At 41.9% G+C, this 16,200-nt stretch overlaps 1 protein-coding gene across 3 annotated transcripts in view; it reads left to right on the top strand.

The window, feature by feature from the left end:
• Window positions 1–996: 996 nt before the first annotated feature.
• The window catches only part of ACOT12 (acyl-CoA thioesterase 12), a 37,929-nt gene continuing 22,725 nt past the window's right edge, over window positions 997–16,200 (top strand). The window contains exons 1-3 of one of the 3 annotated variants that reach the window (XM_020790268.3): window positions 997–1,240; window positions 4,640–4,709; window positions 15,936–15,996. In XM_020790268.3, the coding sequence (XP_020645927.3) occupies window positions 1,123–1,240; window positions 4,640–4,709; window positions 15,936–15,996 (249 nt within the window). In that variant the 5' untranslated portion in view covers window positions 997–1,122. The remainder of the gene's footprint in view (window positions 1,241–4,639; window positions 4,710–15,935; window positions 15,997–16,200) is intronic. The other 2 variants (XM_020790267.3, XM_072992601.2) reach the window with 2 other exon arrangements.

Genomic DNA, 16,200 nt, shown 5'->3' on the forward strand with positions numbered 1-16,200 from the left:
AGCTGCTGCCTAGGGGCTTCCTGGTGGGTCTCCCCTGCCCCAAATTCCCTTAAATAACTGGCTGTGTTTTTTGCTTATGTTTCTTTTCCCCCCAAAGCAAATGCCATCTATGTCAGATTAAGGAGCTGCATCCATGGTTAACTGATGGTACCTTGAAGCTGCAGTCCTAAAATACTTGCCCCAAAATAAGGTCTATACAATAGTTGGACTTACTGCTGTATAATCATACACAGGATGGCACCCTTAAAAGCAGAATCCTTGTGTATGCCTACTTAACAGTAAGCTTTCTATAGAATTTACTCACTCCCAGGAAAAAGTATTACAAGGCTGCAGCTTAAGCTACACTGAAAAAGTTTGTTCCTATCTTATCTCTACAATTGAACATTTGATAAGGACTCCCTTATTGAGCTGGGACACAGAAAGTCCAAACTGAATAAGGTCAGACCCAGCCTTTTGAGGAGACAACTGTCTTGTTACACAACTTGGTGAGCCATTCCCATTCAGCTTTTGCCAACTGACCTCAGCAATCCAAACACTGGTTTTTCATGAATCCCTGTGTAAGAATCTGGGACACAGAACTCACCAGCATAGCGAGCTCACAAAATCGATTTTCCCTGGGGCTCATCTTTGGCGACAAAGAAGCTTTTTAATTAAATGGCTAGGCACTTGTTTGTTTGTTTGGTGTGTTTGTTCTTATTGCTCAGTATGACTGAAGCAAGCGAAGGCTCCACCTTGCGATATGATTGCGCTTTTGGTTGCTGCCGCCTTTCTACCTGAAAGGTTTAAAAACTAGACGGAGATAGTTTTGAGAAGAGGAAGAAAAGAGGCCGAACAGGAGAGCCGGTCCTCGCTCCCCTCACCTCCCCAAGTGAACGCGCCCCGCCGGCTCAGCGCCGGGGGTCCCAAAGAGGCGCCAAGCCAGCCCCGGGCCCGGCACTGGGCCGGGCCGGGCGGGGGAAAGGCGGGAGGCGGCTCCGCGCCGGCGGCCCTTCTTCGGCGAGCGGACCGTGACCCTCCTCGCGGACTCGCCCGGCGAAAGGGGCGGGGGCTCCCCGGCCGCCGTGGCAAGCAAGTGCAGGCGAGCCGGCGAGCAGGAGGGCGCCGACGCTCCGGGCGGAGGCCATGGCGGGCGCGCAGGTGCACATGTGCCAGACCGTCTGTCCCTCTCACGCGAACCATCGCGGGGAGCTGAGCCCCGGGCAGCTCCTCAAATGGATCGACACCACGGCCTGCTTGGCTGGTAAGCGCGAGCCCCTTCCCTCTCTACTGGGTCCAGTGGGTAGGGCTGACTGGGAACACCTCTCCCCCCCCCACACACACAAGTATCAGTTCATCAGGTGGAGCGCACCGAAGTTACTTTTTTGAACGATAACCACCCGACTCTCGCAAGCCAGCGTAGCCTCTTTGGTACTCCAGAAAGTAACAACTTGAGACTCTGCTGTCTGGAAGGAGAGTGCAGATCACCCACCGGGCGTCTTCAAGTCAAACCAGTTGGACTCGGCATAAGCTTTTGTGGATTTACGACACCTACCTCCTACTTTTGCTAGAGTCGGTGGGATTTTCAGTCTGTCTGCTAACGACAAGCAGCAAGGCAGGCCACCCATAGGGTAGCATCCAGCTCCTTGGTCCTTTGCACCCCCAGCCTTTATGTTTTATTTGTGTTTTGGTTTTAATCATTGTCAATGCTTTATCTGGTATTAGATTTGTTTCATGAGTCACCCAGAGGACTTCCCTTAGGAGATCAAAACTGATTTGAATCTAGGACACAGGCAGTAGACCAGTTTTCAGCTGGATGTTGCTGTTAAAACAGCATCATCAATGTGCTCCGCTTGACTCTGCTTAGATACCCAGTGAAGGAATAGTAAACTTAGCACCTGTTACCAACATTTACAGGTTGGCAACAGGTGGTAAGTTTACTATTCCTTCACACACCTCCAATGCTTTGTCATTATTATTTTTTTACCCACCCCACTGTTCTTGCAAAAAAAAGTCTCCCAGGATGGTTTATGAGCATCAGAAATAAAACAGTCCTTTCTTGCAGCTGTCTAAAAGACATGACACAAAAGGAAAAAAAACTTGGGAGGGAGGAAGGGGGAAAAGCAAACTCGGGCACCTTTTGATTATAACGTCCACTTGTAAACTGAAGTCCAGCAATGATTACAAAGTCATTCAGTCACTGCAAGATTTAGTTATTAGTTTATCTCATAATTGCTACCTTCAGTGGGTCATAGAACTTAATTTAAGGATAACAGAAGGCTGAAGCTTCAGGCCAGCTTTGGCAGTAGGTCGCTGAACTTGGGGGTGGACTCTTGGCGGCACAATATATAGGACCGCAGGTGCTTTCTCCTTTCCAGAGGGGTACGAACCATATACCACCACTGTTGGTCTCTTTACCAGTGGGCAGAAAGTGGGGCATTTGAGGATAGAAGGGTGTTCCTTTTGTATTCGTGAAGGCTTTCCTTTTCTTTGTTTTCAAGTGGCGAGCCAAGAGAAAGGGGCAGATTTCTGAGCAATTTGCAATAAATAAGTAGTGATTTTCTGAATCCCAGTTGTTTCTTTGCAGCATCAACAAAAAAAAGGTTAATAGAATGTAAACAGGTAGACCAGAAGGGCTGCCCCCCCGCCCCATCTCCAGTTGCCCCCTGATCCATAGAAGACAACAATCTGTAGATGTAGTTAGGGTCTCTTTTATCCATGGGGGATCTCCATGAGTGTTAGAATCCTTTTTTTAAAATAATTTTTTGCAATACATATGAAGGGTCCCCATGGGTAACAGAGGCTTCCTACTTCAAGCTGCCACCCTCCATGCATCAGACAGCAAACCGAGAGGGAGTTGGAGAGGGCCAGGGCTACAGGACCTCTCTTCTTGCATTTTTGCTCTGCACACAAGCAAAGACCTGGGATAGATTAATTTTTGCCAGGTCCAGACAGGAGATGTTGGAGTGATCTGGTTCATGCTTAAGAGAGTCTTATCTTCAGTGCCATCTATTTATCTCTCAGTTGATCAATCCTTCCATTCACATGGATTTTTTTTTCTCCCACGAGAAGAGCCCAGGCTGGTCTTTGGATTGCTCCGATTTGTCCCCCTTTAAATTGATGACATGCCTCCTTCCTGCCCCCTTCCCAGCGTTTTCCCATGGCTGTCATTCACTGAGCCGGGCCGTGTTGACTTTCCTTTGTTGTTGTTAAATAAAGGAAGTTAAATAGCACAACAGCAACGCATCTACCTAGCATGGTACACATAACACATTGCCAATGTGTCTTGTTTGTCTAGAATAGCACGGCATTTATACAAAAATATTTAAAAATTAAAATAGTAAGTAGGAGTAGTCCAAATCACACAAACACACACACACACAAAACTTATAGCTCCAGCATGGTGCAAAAAAGGAGCAGGGTATATCTAAAAAGGAGCAGGGTTTATCACACAAAAAGCGATCCAAATAGTGAGCTATATGCCTATCTAGATGTGCCCTTTCCTGACTAGTTTTGTCCTGAAAAGTTGGCAGATTTCATCTCAGCACAAAGAGTTAAACAGAAATGCTTTTTTTCAGCAGTAATGGCTAGCAAACAGACCTCCCTCTTTTAAAAGAATTGAATTATTCCAATGATGTTCTGTTTTATTGTATATAATTGAATAGCTGCAGTCACCGTTAGTTTACCAGTTGTCAAGGTCCTGGATTTGGAAAGTTACTTTTAAAAATTAACACATTTCCATTATTCCTTAAAGTATTTGAAAAGGAATTACTTGTTGCGAATCACTACAATGTTTAAAATATTACTCTGTGCTTTTAAATTAATTTTGTTAATTTTTTTCTGAAACAAACATCCAGTTGTTAAGAAACTAGCACAAACTTGAAACATTCCTATAAATGCTTTTTAAAAATAATGTTTTAAATTAACTAGATGAAAGTACTTGTTACACCAACTAAAGTAACTTAGTTCTCTCTTGTTATATTATCTTTGAAATGTGACTTTGTTATGCACTTGTTGTTCCTGCCATTCTTGTTATATACCATCAAGTTGTCTCTGACTTCTGTAGCCCTATGAATGAGCGATGTCCCTCAATAGCCATGTTCAACTGTTGGAAATTCAAAGTTGTAGCTTCCTTTGTTGTCAACCCACCTCTTATTTGATCTTCCTGCTTTCCTGTTGCCTTCAGCTTTTCCTAGCATTATTATGCCTTTGTTACCCTCTGCCCCCTAAGGGGGGGTTCTTTTTATGCATTACATTGTTTGTAACGTTACATTTAAGCTCTTTCAACTACTTTGTTCACAATAGTTATATTGTTATTTCTAAATCCCCGGCCCACATTAATATTGCCCCATTGATATTCCTGATCAATATTTGGGGGTACAATTTGCCATATCATGTACTCCCTATGCATCAGGCATGGCAGACGAGTTGAGAACATGGGGGATCTGCATGAGACCCACAAGCTCAACTTGCCATGAGTGGTTTACAACATAGCAAAACATACTAAGATTCTGTGCACCTTCAAGGAAATCTTTGTATGAAAAGTAGACTTGAGAAGATAGTCAACCCATCATGGTTGAAGGCCAAGTGGGAAGGAAAATGGTGTGATGTTTGTAACTGTCCTCTCTCCCTCCCCCACCCCCCGCAAACTGTCATTTTGAAGCTGAAAAACATGCTGGCCTTCCATGTGTGACGGCATCGGTGGATGACATACAGTTTGAAGAAACTGCCAGGTACTCCTTCTGACAGATTTTGTCAAGCCTAATCTCAGATTTCTTTTTCATGCATTTCAATTAATAGTGATTAACCAGAACTTACTATGTTGAAAATAATGGTGCCGTTATTTCTCTTGGAGCATAGCATTTGCTGAAATGTATCTGTTTTGATATAAATCCACCTTGCTGCAAAAAAGACACAGATATTTTTGATAAAGTCTACAGTAAGATGTAGTTACGTTTGATCGGATAAACTAGGAAATGTTTCAGAAGATTATGTAGGCCTAGTGAACTTTGCCACTTCGAGAATGGAATAAAGCATTTGCTCTGAGCATTTGATCATTGCAACTTAGGCTGTTTCATTTCTTACCACTTTCTTGTTTGATCTGACTTTAAAAAGTCTTCATCCATTAGACAGTCATATACTGCATTTCTTCAACTTTTGAAGACTATACATTTGAATTCAGAGATCTGCAAGAAGTTCAAGACACAGATCTTGCTTTTAACTTCCCAGAAAAAAGAGATGTACCCTAACTCCCCCCCGCAAACCACTCAACTGTTTGTCTTGATTATTAATACAGGGAAGATCAAACAGTTTTATGAAGTTAATCTTCCCTGCTCTTGCACGATAGATGGGAGAGCCAAAAACTTAGTTCTTCCTGTCCTACAGATTTCCCCTTGTAAATGTTCTCAGGCCATTTCCTCCCACATAGGCTGCAAAACCAGAAGTAAATTGGTTAGTGAAAAACTGGTCTGGGGCAACATTTACAGGAGAAAGTATGTGTACTGGAGTTCAGGTTACTTACCTAAACATTTATTTACCTAAAGCTACATGCAGCTGGGCTTTTTTCCAGTTAGGCGCTATGATGATGATGATGATGATGATGATGATGATGATGATGATGATGATGATGATGATGATAGTAGTAGTAGTAGTAGTAGTAGTAGTAGTAGTAGTAGTAGTCTTTGAACTGTAGAGCTGGAAAGGACCCTGCAGATTATCAGTTCAAGCCCTTGTAAGGGTGTGTGGAGGGAGCAGGAATGCTATGCGGGGGGGGGCAGAGTCATGCACAGCTGCGCATCTTAGAGGGAACCTTGCTGACACAACATTTGATCTGCCATTTTGTTGCTCGGTGATGTCGTTTAGATATATTCACTATCCTTATTCCAGGTACCTGGGTGTTTTCCATAAACCAGGCCATATCCCTGAACTAATTCATGGTTCCAGATAATTTATATCCCTTTCTTCTCTTGGTACCCAATAAAATACCTGTTTTTTCCCCCAGCTCCATAACAGGTCTCTCCACATCCTTATCTTTATCTCTACTACTCCCTTTTGCCCTCTTCCCACCCAACTGGTTTCTTTGCACTCTCATTCTTATTATTATCCTTCCCTCTGTATCTTTTTTCCCCCTCTCTGTTTCCATCTTTCCTCATTCTTTTGTCTGCTCCTCGCTGAGCTGAAGAGTAGAAGCAGTTCTTGTCTACCAACAATTCATGGGCTGAGAGAGTCGCCAATGCCCACAAGCAGCATGATGCATGTCTGGCAGACTGATGTTTCCACAAAGACATGGGAAGGATCTGCCAACACTGGGATTTCTCCCAGATACAAGGAGCCAGGGATGAGCTTCAGTCCATAAACTTTGTGTCATGCTGGTCTGTTGTACATAAATCCATAGTGTCTCTCTGGCACCATCCTTAATCGAACAGGGGCAGTTTCATAATTATAATGACATACAAATATAATATTAATATTCATAAAAAAATAAGTTCCCTGCTTGCCTCCAAAATCCTGATTACAAGTAACATTTAATATATGATGTGTATATAATCCAGTGGATCAGGACCTTAGCACCATTTTGCACCTGCAATGTTTATAAAGAAAAAACAACCTTACTGATGGGAATTGGGGCTAATCTCCTGTGAATTTGTTTTGTTTATATATTTAGTGTCATTTGTAGGCCACCTTTGTCCTGATGAGGGGACTCCATTAGAAGCACTGCCCTCCAATCTAGATAAGAGCCAGAGAGTTAAAGCTGTTCATAAACAACCTCCTCTACTACTCACCCTCTATCCAGAATCACAGTGTGGATACTGAGCGAATAGATCCACCATTGACACAGTATTTTCCCTCAGATAGTTGCAGGAAAAATGTAGGGAATAACAACAGCCACTCTTTGTGGCCTTCATCGATCTTCCAAAGGCCTTTGATTTGGTTAGCAGGGACACCCTTTGTAAAATACTTCCAAAGATTGAACGTCCACCTCAACTCCTTAACATCATCAGGTCCTTTCATGAGAAAATGAAGGGCACTGTAGTTTTTGATGGCTCAACATCAGATCCCTTTGACATCTGAAGCGGAGTAAAACAAGGCTGTGTCCTCATGCCGACCCTGTTCGGGAACTTTTTTGCTGTCATGCTGAATCATGCCTTTGGAACTGCAACAGAAGGTGCCTATCTCTGGACTAGATCAAATGGAAAGCTCTTTAATCTCTCTAGATTGAGAGCAAAGACCAAAGTCCAGCTGAAATGCATGCAGGAGTTCCTCTTCGCCAGTGATGCAGCTGTTGTTGCCCACTCTGCTGAAGACCTCCAAAAACTCATGAATCATTTTAACAAGGGCTTCCAAGACTTTGGATTAACAATCAGCCTTAAGAAAACACAAGTCATGGGCCAGGGTGCAGACTCACCTCCCTCTGTTACCATCTCCATACAAGAATTGGAGGTTGTTCATGACTTTGTGTACCTTGGCTCAACAATCTCTGACACTCTCTCCCTCGATGTCGAGCTGAATAAATGCATTGGCAAAGCAGCTACCATGTTCTCTAGACTCACAAAGAAAATAGGGCTTAATAAGAAGTTGACGGCATATACCAAGATCCAAGTCTATAGAGCCTGTGTCCTGAGTTCACTCCTGTACTGCAGTGAGTCCTGGACCCTTTGCGCACGGCAGGAGAGGAAGCTGAACACATTCTATATGTGTTGCTTCTTTGGTATCACCTGGCAAGATGAGGTTCCAAACAGAGTAGTCCTAGAACGAGCTGGAATTTTTAGCATGTGTACATTACTGAAGCAGCGATGTCTACATTGGTTTGAGCATGTCATGAGAATGGCTGATGGTCAGATTCCAAAACATCTCCTGTACGGAGAATTAGTGCAGGGAAAGCGCCCTAGATGGAGACCACAGCTGCAATACAAGGACATCTGCAAGCGGGATCTGAAGGCCTTAGGAATGGACCTCAACAGATGGGAAACCTTGACATCTGAGCATTCACCCTGGAGGCAGGCAGTGAATCATGGCCTCTCCCATTTTGAAAAGGTACTTGTCCAGTAGGCCGAGACAAAGAGGCAGTCCTGAAACCAGCAAAATTAGGGAGCTGGACAGGGTACAGATTGTACTTGTCTTCAGTGTGGAAGGGATTGTCACTCTTGAATTGACCTTCTCAGCCACACTAGATGCTGTTCCAAGTCCTCTATTCAGAGCATGTTACCATAGTCTCTTGAGACTGAAGGATGCCTAATCTAACTACTCAACTAGCCTAGATCTGATCACATGGCTTGGAAAAGCTGATTTTCAGTTACAAATCCCAGAATCTCTCCTCTGCATAGCCAACATGGCAAAAAAGTAACTTTTCCAAACTACAGTATGTCATTTTTCAAACATTTACTTTGGACTGTAGAAAAAAATTCATTGCAGCATATTGAAAGTGATGTATTCTTTGGCTGTAAGATAATTGCAGATGGTGAACGGATCCTGATGTAAATAACTGATTCCTACAGGAGTCCTACAGAGATTTACAGACCTCCTGAGCAAAGAGAACAGACTGTATGATTTGTCATAGCTGACAAATTAGCCTAGAATACCAGAATGAAACCAAATAATCAGTAACTGTTTGTAAAACTCCTCTGGGTGGACCATTGTGTCTTCATTGTTGCAGGAATTCCAGGCACTCCAGATCTTGTTAATTCTATACAAGTTCCATTTATTTACAGAATTTCTAGGTTCCATGCTTAAAAGTAGCAAATCCAAAAATTATCAAAGATAGTTTTACAATTATGAGGGAAAAATGAAGGTACATATGCTTAAATCCAAAAGTAATAGAGATGTACAAAATAATAGGCTTAAAATACTTTAAAATCCATAAAAACTTAACTTAAACTTTGAACAAATACTTAAGTCAGAAAATGCATCTCAGTTGTAAGCTTACTGCTGGATAGCTCGGTGGCTTAAGTCTCTGGTTAGAAACAGAGGTTGGGGGTTCAATTTCCCACTGTGCCTTCATGAGAGGAGCTGGACTCAGTGATCCATAGGGTTCCTTCCAGCTGTGCAGTCCAAAGGTTCAAAGCTTGTTGTTATAGCTATGCAGAGTACAGAGAAGAATTTTAGTCATGCTTGAATAAAAAATGCAATAACATTAAAACACACAAGCTCATAGCCTATATAGGCAGAGAATATATCTTTATAATTCATTTAAAAGTTAAAAAACAATATAACTTTTAAAGCTTCAAAAGCTTTCTTAAAAATAGATTTAAAAGCATCAGAGTGCTTATGGTAAGAAAATAAAAAGTGAAAAGCATGTAATTGACACAGATGAAAACATTTTCTCTAAAAGGCTCTGTAGGGTTCGCCCTTATTATGTTAAGTAGTCATGTATATTCATGTTGCAGGCTAATGCTACTGAGAGGCGGAGTCGAGAGATATGTAAAAGAGGCGGAGTCAGAGAGTGGGGGAGTCAGAGTCAAGAGGGAGAAGAGAGTGGAGAGGGAGATAGAGTGTGGTATTTGGGAGATCTGAGGTGTGTTTAGTCAGAAGAGTGAATAGTAACTGTAAGATCAAATAGAAGATTGTGATTGATGATAAATAAACCTGAAGAAGATACTTATGATTAACTGTCAAACATCTGTAATCAATGAACTTGTTTTATTTAAAAAACAGTGAGGTTTGGACCTTCATCTTCATCCTTCCATAAGTAAAGTAAGTTGATTTAGTGATCAACTGGTGGCAGCGTGTGAAAAGGAGTATTGGTTTGCCTTCATGTGCTCTGTGTTTGGGGAGTCAGGCAGGGGCCACGAGGCGTGAATGCCACAGGCTCACCCAGCCTTTCCAGGCCAAGTCTAGGGAGGAAACTTCATAATCTGATGCAATGAAATCTCTTTGCCACATTCAGTCCATATGGTAGGCGTGAGTCCCATTCTCTGTCTCACTACATGAGAACAAAACTTGTCTCTTTTTCACTTCCTTCTGTATCTTTTGAGATGTTCTTTTTACATGATAGAAATCTCTTATTTATATACCTTTTGATGTTACACTTAGCCAAAACATGATGATGTGGAACTTTAGCTTTCCCATGGATAAGCAATGCCAGCTTGTCCAGATCCCTAGCTAAGCTATTAGCTGGGGGTACCAGCCAGCTAGGGTACAATCCAGCTAGGTCAGCTGAGCTGTAAAGTTGCCTCCACCTTTGGAGTAACCACCAGAGGTGCTCCTGGTTGGTTGAATGGCAAATCAAGAAATAGGGATGCAGCCAGTACTGGATGGGATTACACTCCCATTGAAAAAACAGGTGCACAGCGCGGTGGTGCTCCTGGATTCATTCCTGAGCGTGGATGCCCAGGTTTTAGTAATAGCTAGGAGTGCATTTGCACAATTAAAACTAGTGTGCCAGCTACATCCCTTTCTTAAGAGATTTGATCTGACCACTATGACTCATGCCCTAGTTACTTCCCGGCTGGATTACGGTAACACACTGATGGAAAGTGTCATGAAACTTCAGCCGATCCACGTGTCAGGAAACTCCAGCAGGCCCAGTCAGATTGGGTCCTTTTCAAGGAGAAAGGCATTTGGGGAGGAGAGAAATATTTTGAAATAAGAAATAAACATTTGGGCAGTACAATACATTTACATGTTTCATTCATAAATACTGCAGAATATTATATGAGTTCATACTCCTCATTGTTACCACACTGAATTAGGGAATTATTAATTATTTATTATGAGGCTAAAGCCTTAGAAAATGAATGGCACTTTTGTTTTTATTTTATAATGGCTTATCAAGAAGCAAACTATTGAAAATAACATTCATATTTTCCCTCTTTTACACTTTTTTGTAAAAGCTTCTTCTGTACAATATATGATTATTCTTATTTGTTAGCGCAGGTTTCCACATCTGTTTTGTTAATTAGCAAGTACAGTGGTGCCTCGACTTATGAACTTAATTGGTTCTGGAACTCGGCTCGTAACTTGAAATGGTCATACATTGAAGCACCATTTCCTATAGGAATGCATTGAAATGCAATTAATCTGTTCTGGCCGAAGAAAAAAAATCACCAAAAAAACCCCCACCACACCACTGCAAGATCCATCGGAACCGCAATTAATCTGTTCTGACTGAAGGGGGGGGGAGAAAAACAAGCAAAGCGTGCAAGACCCATTGGAAATGCAAAAAAAGCAAAGCAGAAAGTAAACAAACCGTGCAAGACCCATTGGAAATGCAAAAAAGCCAAGCAAAAAACAAGCAAGGCGTGCAAGACCCATCAGAAATGCAAAAAAAGCAAAGCAGAAAGTGAGCAAAGCATGCAAGACCCATTGGAAATGCAAAAAAAGCAAAACAAAAAGCAACCAAACCACGCAAGACTCATTGGAAATTGAGGGGGGACCCAAAAAGCAAGCAACCCCCCAAGACCCATCGGGAATGGGGAAAAACCCCATAAAGCAAGCAAAACCCCCAAGACCCATTGGAAATGGGGGAAAAGAAACCCAAAAAGCAAACAAATCCCTCAAGACCCATCGGAAATGGGGGGAAAAAACCAAAAAGACAAACAACCCCCCCCAAGACCCATCACAGCATAGAAACATAATCCCACCACCCAACCCAAAAGCACATTGCAAAACCCACCCAGAACAATTTTTAAGAAGCAGAAAGCAGCACTTTAACTTACTAGGCAGTCTGAAGCCTCCTCCGATCACACTCACTCTTACTGTTGGGGCAAAAGAGCTACAAAGAAGCAGCCTCTTTGCCTATCAACAGTTAGCAATTTGAATTCCCTGCCTTTTTCCCCCTGCCTTTTTTGGTTGTAACTCGAAGCTCCAACCACAAGTTGAAGCAAAATTTTGTGGCTGGAGCTGATCGTAACTCAAAATGGTCATAAACTGAGATGTTCCTAACTCAGGGCACCACTGTAAACATAAAAAAAGCAGCAACATAAAATGCATTTCCATTGTTTTTTCTGTTGTTGTCTCAGTTCACATAACGTAAGCATTTTATTGTTTACTTTTTTCATCATGAAAACTGGCACGAAACTCAATGAACTATTTCTACTATCTTATCAGTTCCATTTGTACCAAAACAGGCAAGTTGTTTTGGTTTTATAACATAAACAATCTTCACAGAGCACTTTCCGATTGTCCTTTCACTTTTAATGCACTTCCCTGAGGCATATTTTAAAAGACAGTTTTCCTTTTTAGGGCAACATAAATTCAGTGCTTTTAACTCTAACACATACAGTATGAATAAAAACTTATTATTATGCAAAAAAAAAAAAAAACACCAAGTGGCACGTCCCTTTTAATTGTTCCTAAGTCTGCAGCCACTCGTTTTTTTCTGCATGATGTCACCACCAACCACTGGTGTTATTGTACATTTTGAAATTCAGATTCTCATTATAGTATCTGTAATTAGTCAGGTGTGATCTAGGCAGCTAGATTGCTCTATATCAGCAATTGAGGACCAGGAATTTTATAAAGTTAATGGCTCTTAATAGCCAATTCAGTAGCAAGCTACCTTTGGATACAATGTACTTGTCCTAGAAAATCCATTTCTCTCCCGGATACTATGAGAATTGCAGCTAAACAGGAGAAAAACTGAGGGATGTGACAGATGCTGGCATAGTCTAGTGGCTCCCAACCATGGGTTCCCAGATGTTATTGGATTAAAACTCCCAGAAGCCTTCACCACTAGCTGTGCTGTCCAGGATTCCTGGGAATTCTAGTCCAAGAACATCTAGGGACCCAAGGTTTGGAACCACTGTCATAGTCCCTGTCATTCATAAATTCTTGTGTCTTTGACCCTGTGAGCCAGGACTCCACTACACTACTGCCTCCACTGGATTAAAGTGGCAACCAATGTGAGTTGGTGTGTCAGTTGCAGTGTCGGCTTCTGTTTTAATACATATTATCAAATATTAACGCTAGAGCAAAGAAAAAGCTGTGTGTTGTGAAGTGTCAGTTCAGAACCCTTTTAATCCACATTGATGTGGCATTTTTCTGACATGTACATCTGTCCCTATTTTGATTCTTCTGATAATGAAATTTCCACAGGCGGTCTGGCAGAAACACTTTTTTTGTCCACATTGAAGAACAAACCATTCATTGTATAAATTCAGGAGCACTCTCTGTTTTGCATGTATTTGTGCTATAAATTCTTTTCTCTCTATCTGCATTTTCTTCATGTACCTGTACTGAGATCTCAGTCTGCTGCACTTTAAAAAGTCTTTTAAAGTGCTGCAGTTACAAATGGAAATGTAATGGTCTGTGACACAGCTATGTTCCTTGAATTCCAATTCCCAGGTGGCATTCATAGCACTCTTCAGTAGTGGCAATGGAATCTTTCTATATGTAAACATATTGTTAACTATGGAAATGACATCACTGATTTCACAGTGACTTTTGACATACCTTGATAACATGCCTACGTGAGATTTCAGGGGCTTGTGGTTCTGGAGAATGGGAGGAGCTCATTCATCTGATTTGAACCACACCAGGGAAATAAAAACAGAACTGTTTTCTTGGCTTGGTTAGAATAATCAAGGCTTGGAGAAAGAATATAACTTGCTATAGAATACACACTTCACTCACAGCAGATCCTAGATTCATTTTCCACTTTCTCGTAGGCCTGGATTGATGCCTATTTAAAATCTTGAATTGTAGAACCACTATGGGCAAGTGTCAAAAATAATGAGCTACAAGGACCAATGATCACTAGTGGAAGCTTCCTATATAGGAAGGGCCACATAATAGCTTTGAAAGCATGCATGGTTTCCCACTCAAACTCTAGCATCTCTCCAGGAATCAAGTGAAATCAAACCATTTTCCCTAACACCTTCGAGCATGGAAAAATCCTGATCTGACCTGACAATGCATCTTATTATGTTCCTAGTTATATTCCTAAATTAGGTTCCTAATCTTAAATGTGACTCTTAGTTCCAAAATATGGGAACAAGATCCAAAACTAAACCCTCCTAAGCTTAAACACAAACCTGCTACCTTCTCTGCATCTCTCCCTGGCACTCACTCTGTCCTTCAAGTCCTATTAATGAGGGAAACAATCAGTCTATTCAGTATTCCCAGCAGGGGCTTCTAAAGAAGTAGAACAGGGATTCCTAGTTTTTTTGGCCTGATATAGGTTCTTGGGAAAATACATTGGCACAGTCCTTTTGAGTGATTCCTCCACTGCTTGCCCCTTGGTTTACAAGGACAGGAAAGTTCTCTCTACCTTCCTCCACTTTTCAAAGGGACTTTGTAGAAGTTGGATCCCACTGAATTAACAAGGTAATTTGAGATTGGCATGATCCTTACCATGGTACCATCAAATTAAATTGGGCTTGTTTGTAGACTGCACAATAAAAATCAAAGATCTGGCATCTGTCAGCATAAATCTGCATGAATCTTCAAGATTTATGAATGGGATACCAACAAAACTTGTCAGACTACCGAGAATATATGTAGATGTAGCTGACCTATCGTTTGAAAAAGATATACTCTGAAAATTATGTCAATTCATAATGCAGTAGTAATAAAAGGTGCCAACCTACTTCTATTAACATTTCATGGAGACAGATGTTTTCTGTAATGTTATGACAGTTTGCAAGGTGAATGGTAACATTATGTATACCATTTCATAGGCATCTTTCAGTCTCAAGAGACTATGGTAACATGCTCTATTTGGAGCACTTTGACGCTGTATGCGAAGCTGGAGTGTCCTCACCAGATCACAAAGCCTGGGTAGAATAATATGGAGGATAGGCTGTTACCCAAGCAGCAACCCCCCCCCCCCCCACATCACTGAAATAGTCCAATGAAAAGGCAAGAGCTAATACAACTGGTTCCAGCGATGTCGCAGGAGTTGCCAGAATGACACAAAATGCCTCAGGGACTCCGCCTCTGGATTTTGCCTCAGGGTTAACTCCTGAAGCCTTTTCCATCAGTGGATATAGCCACAAGGCAGTGGAGGTTTGGAATCGGAGTTTTCCTTCTTCTAGATGGGCTGCCTTCCCAGGCTAACGAGTCCCACCTACCCAGGCTATGTACACCAGGGGACTAGATTACATATTTCCATGATTTAGGTGATATATGTTTGTGTGTGTGTGTGTGTGCTCGCACCTGTGCACACGTGACTTCTCTCTCCCTATGCCTCTCTCATTGACACCCTGTTCTCTCTTCTCCCCTCTCTCTGTCTGCTCTACCACCTCTGGCCTTGTGCTTCTCTCCTGACCCCTGTGCCAGTGTTTCCATCCCTATAGTTACTCTCCATTCTTCCTCTGCATCCCAACCTCTGTCAATGTGTCAATCTGTCCTGTGCCTCCCTCCATCATTGAGGAGTGACACACATCCTTGAGCCAATGGGCTACATCTGCCTAACACCCCCCCCCCAGTTTTTGCACGTTTCCTGAACCCTTCTCAGATTTTGAGACAAAAGTAGTGGTGGTCCTTTCTTCCATTTTACACAAATGACTAAGTTTCCTGCAGAGCAAAATGCGGGTGTCCATCTTTATCTCCTGGGAATGCTTTGGGGTTCACATGGGCTCCCCACACATTTGGGGGATGAGAGGCACGGGTAGAGCCTAGCACCTAGCTGTCTCATGAAACAAAATTAATTAAATAAAAAACAATATAAGACAGGCTTATGGACAGCCTTGCAGGTACTGGTGCTGCAGTGGACGTTATACTGTGAAAAAAAACGCCCTTGTGTTCACCAGCGTTTTAAATCCAAAGCAGTCTGATAGTTGCTCAGTAGCATGACAGTGCCTAACACCCTTCCATACTTACTTTGCATTTCCTCCATTGAGTCAGAATGCTACCAATGGTATAGTCTCCCTTTGTGGCTTCGATGGCCAACTAAACTGTAGTAGCCAGCAAAGTAAATGTTCCAGTTGTTGGATCATGCACAGTAAAACATTGGAAATTGTAACATTCTGAATTATGTAACAAGATTATAATACTTTGTTGTTTGTTTGTTTTGTGAATAGAGTTGGACAGATTATCAGCATTAATGCAAAGGTAAACCGGGCATTCACTACAAGTATGGAGGTAATAAACTGTATTTTGTTTGATTTAATTTGTTTTAAGCTTGTATGTGTTATCTACACCAAATGAAGCAAATGTAGATGATTATGATAATTGCTGTCATTTATTTATTTGATTCATATCCTCTTCTTCCTCACAGGAGCCCAAGGCCACCAATAACCTACATTTTAAAAACCACAGTAAAATAGCAAATTGTATGTATCTTAA

Source organism: Pogona vitticeps, chromosome 2, assembly GCF_051106095.1.
Source record: "Pogona vitticeps strain Pit_001003342236 chromosome 2, PviZW2.1, whole genome shotgun sequence".
NCBI lineage: Eukaryota > Metazoa > Chordata > Lepidosauria > Squamata > Agamidae > Pogona > Pogona vitticeps.